This window comes from Acanthisitta chloris, unplaced genomic scaffold (genome assembly GCF_000695815.1).
Source record: "Acanthisitta chloris isolate BGI_N310 unplaced genomic scaffold, ASM69581v1 scaffold2047, whole genome shotgun sequence".
NCBI lineage: Eukaryota > Metazoa > Chordata > Aves > Passeriformes > Acanthisittidae > Acanthisitta > Acanthisitta chloris.
In genome coordinates this window covers 53,590-55,324 of record NW_008684167.1, presented here as the reverse complement: position 1 = coordinate 55,324, position 1,735 = coordinate 53,590, and the positions used below count along the sequence as shown (strand labels likewise).

Sequence of the window (1,735 nt, the reverse complement as noted above, 5' to 3'; positions counted from 1 at the left end):
TAGAGTGATACTTCCTGCAGTTGAAGTAAGGTTTTGTCAACAGGCTCCCCTCTATTGGGTGGCCAGAAATAAACGTAAACCATGAACTTTCCTTTGTTGGCTTACCCTCCTCTTTCCAACTGCAAACTCTTAACCTGTTCATTGCTGTTTTTCAAGGACAGGTCTGTGCAGTCAGTCCGTAGACGGCAAATCTCCTTCCTTGCCTGTTCTTTATGAACTGATTATAGCTATCAACTGGAGTGCTCCAGTCATGTGATTTGTCCCGCCAAGTTTCAGTGATTGCAGTTAGATCATAGCTTTCCAGCTGCACAGCCACTTCCAGTTCCTCCTGTTTGTTAACAATGCTACATGCATTATTGTAGAGACATTTCAGTTGGGCTCTCATCCGTGTCAGCTTTTCAGAGGAAAAATCCCTAATTCCTGTGAGGCATTTCACAGATGTGTTCCATGTTGGTTCTTAATAGATCAGCAGCCCTTGACTCATCTTTGTCACTCAAAACTCCATCCCCTTTCCTCACTAAGCCTAGTTGGTTCCACCTTTGAAGATAAAAGTATTCAAGGTCCTCGAGAAAGACTGCGGATACAGCGCAATACTTGGCATTCCAGGCCCCCTTTCTTCTAAGAGTTTCAGTTTGGAGTTTCTCTCTATAGAGGTTTTTTACAGATACCTTCTAACTTTGTGGATCGAATTTTCTGTCAAGTCTGTTCAGTTGGGAGGGCATGGTTTTTTTTTCAATAGGAAGGGGACAGGATTTCTGCAAACCCTTAGTCATTCGTTTCCTTCTCAGTACACTAAGGAAAAACTTTAAAGTATCCAGAACTCCTCTGGATACATCATGGATCCATCTTGTCTTTCTATTCAAGAGAAACATTTCCTTTGATTTCTTAAGTTATGCAAGCAACTGACTTACAAGGAACTGATAAGCTGTACAGCTTCTACTGGCATCAAGACTCCATCTGTAGGGAGAATGTGCGGGTAGCATATTTGGAACAGGAGAAAATGAGAAGCTGGTGATTAGTCATTTTCCTTATTGCTTGTTTATATAGCAGAAGAAATCTCAGCAGCCTAGATAGCCAAATACCTCACTGTAAGAAAAAAGTATTTTCTAGAGGGCAGTATTCTTCTGCAGAAATGTTTTTTTTCCTGTAGATACAGTTACGTGTTGTTCTGAGATATATGGCATTTGACATTTCTTTGTTTTTGACAGGAAAAAGTGGTCCTGAATGCAAGCACTGTAGGGCTGATCCAGATAAGGAGTGCCGTTTTTGTTCGTGTTACTTGTGTGGTGGCAAACAGGATGCTCACATGCAACTCCTGTGTGATGAATGTAATATGGCTTATCATATATACTGCCTGAACCCCCCCTTAAGCAAGATACCGGAAGATGAGGACTGGTAAATATACACGGATGATTTACTTATCTGTATTACCATTCTGTACATGGTAACTTTTTGGGTTTTGCCCCTCATGAGAGACAGTACTGGAGACATTTTTAAATTTTGCTGTTTCATTCATCTGCTTAATATAAAACCTTATGTTTTCTGTCAAGATAATTTTTTTAAATCATTCACAAAGGATTAGTAGTAAACTTTAATGATCATTATGGAGTTTCAAAACTGGTATCTTCATTTTATTCATTGTGATCGTTATGATCTTCTGTGACATAACCTGATCTGATTGTGTTAATCAGCAGTTGTTGTTTCTAAGCCTTTCAATTTTTTTAAAGCTTCATTG

General features: G+C 39.4%; 1 protein-coding gene across 1 annotated transcript in view; it reads left to right on the top strand.

Annotated features, from left to right (window-relative positions):
- Nucleotides 1-1,735, top strand: part of UHRF2 (ubiquitin-like with PHD and ring finger domains 2, E3 ubiquitin protein ligase) — a 27,054-nt gene that overhangs the window by 951 nt on the left and 24,368 nt on the right. The window contains exon 2 of the mRNA XM_009079214.1: nt 1,209-1,395. Within this exon, the coding sequence (XP_009077462.1) occupies nt 1,209-1,395 (187 nt within the window). The remainder of the gene's footprint in view (nt 1-1,208; nt 1,396-1,735) is intronic.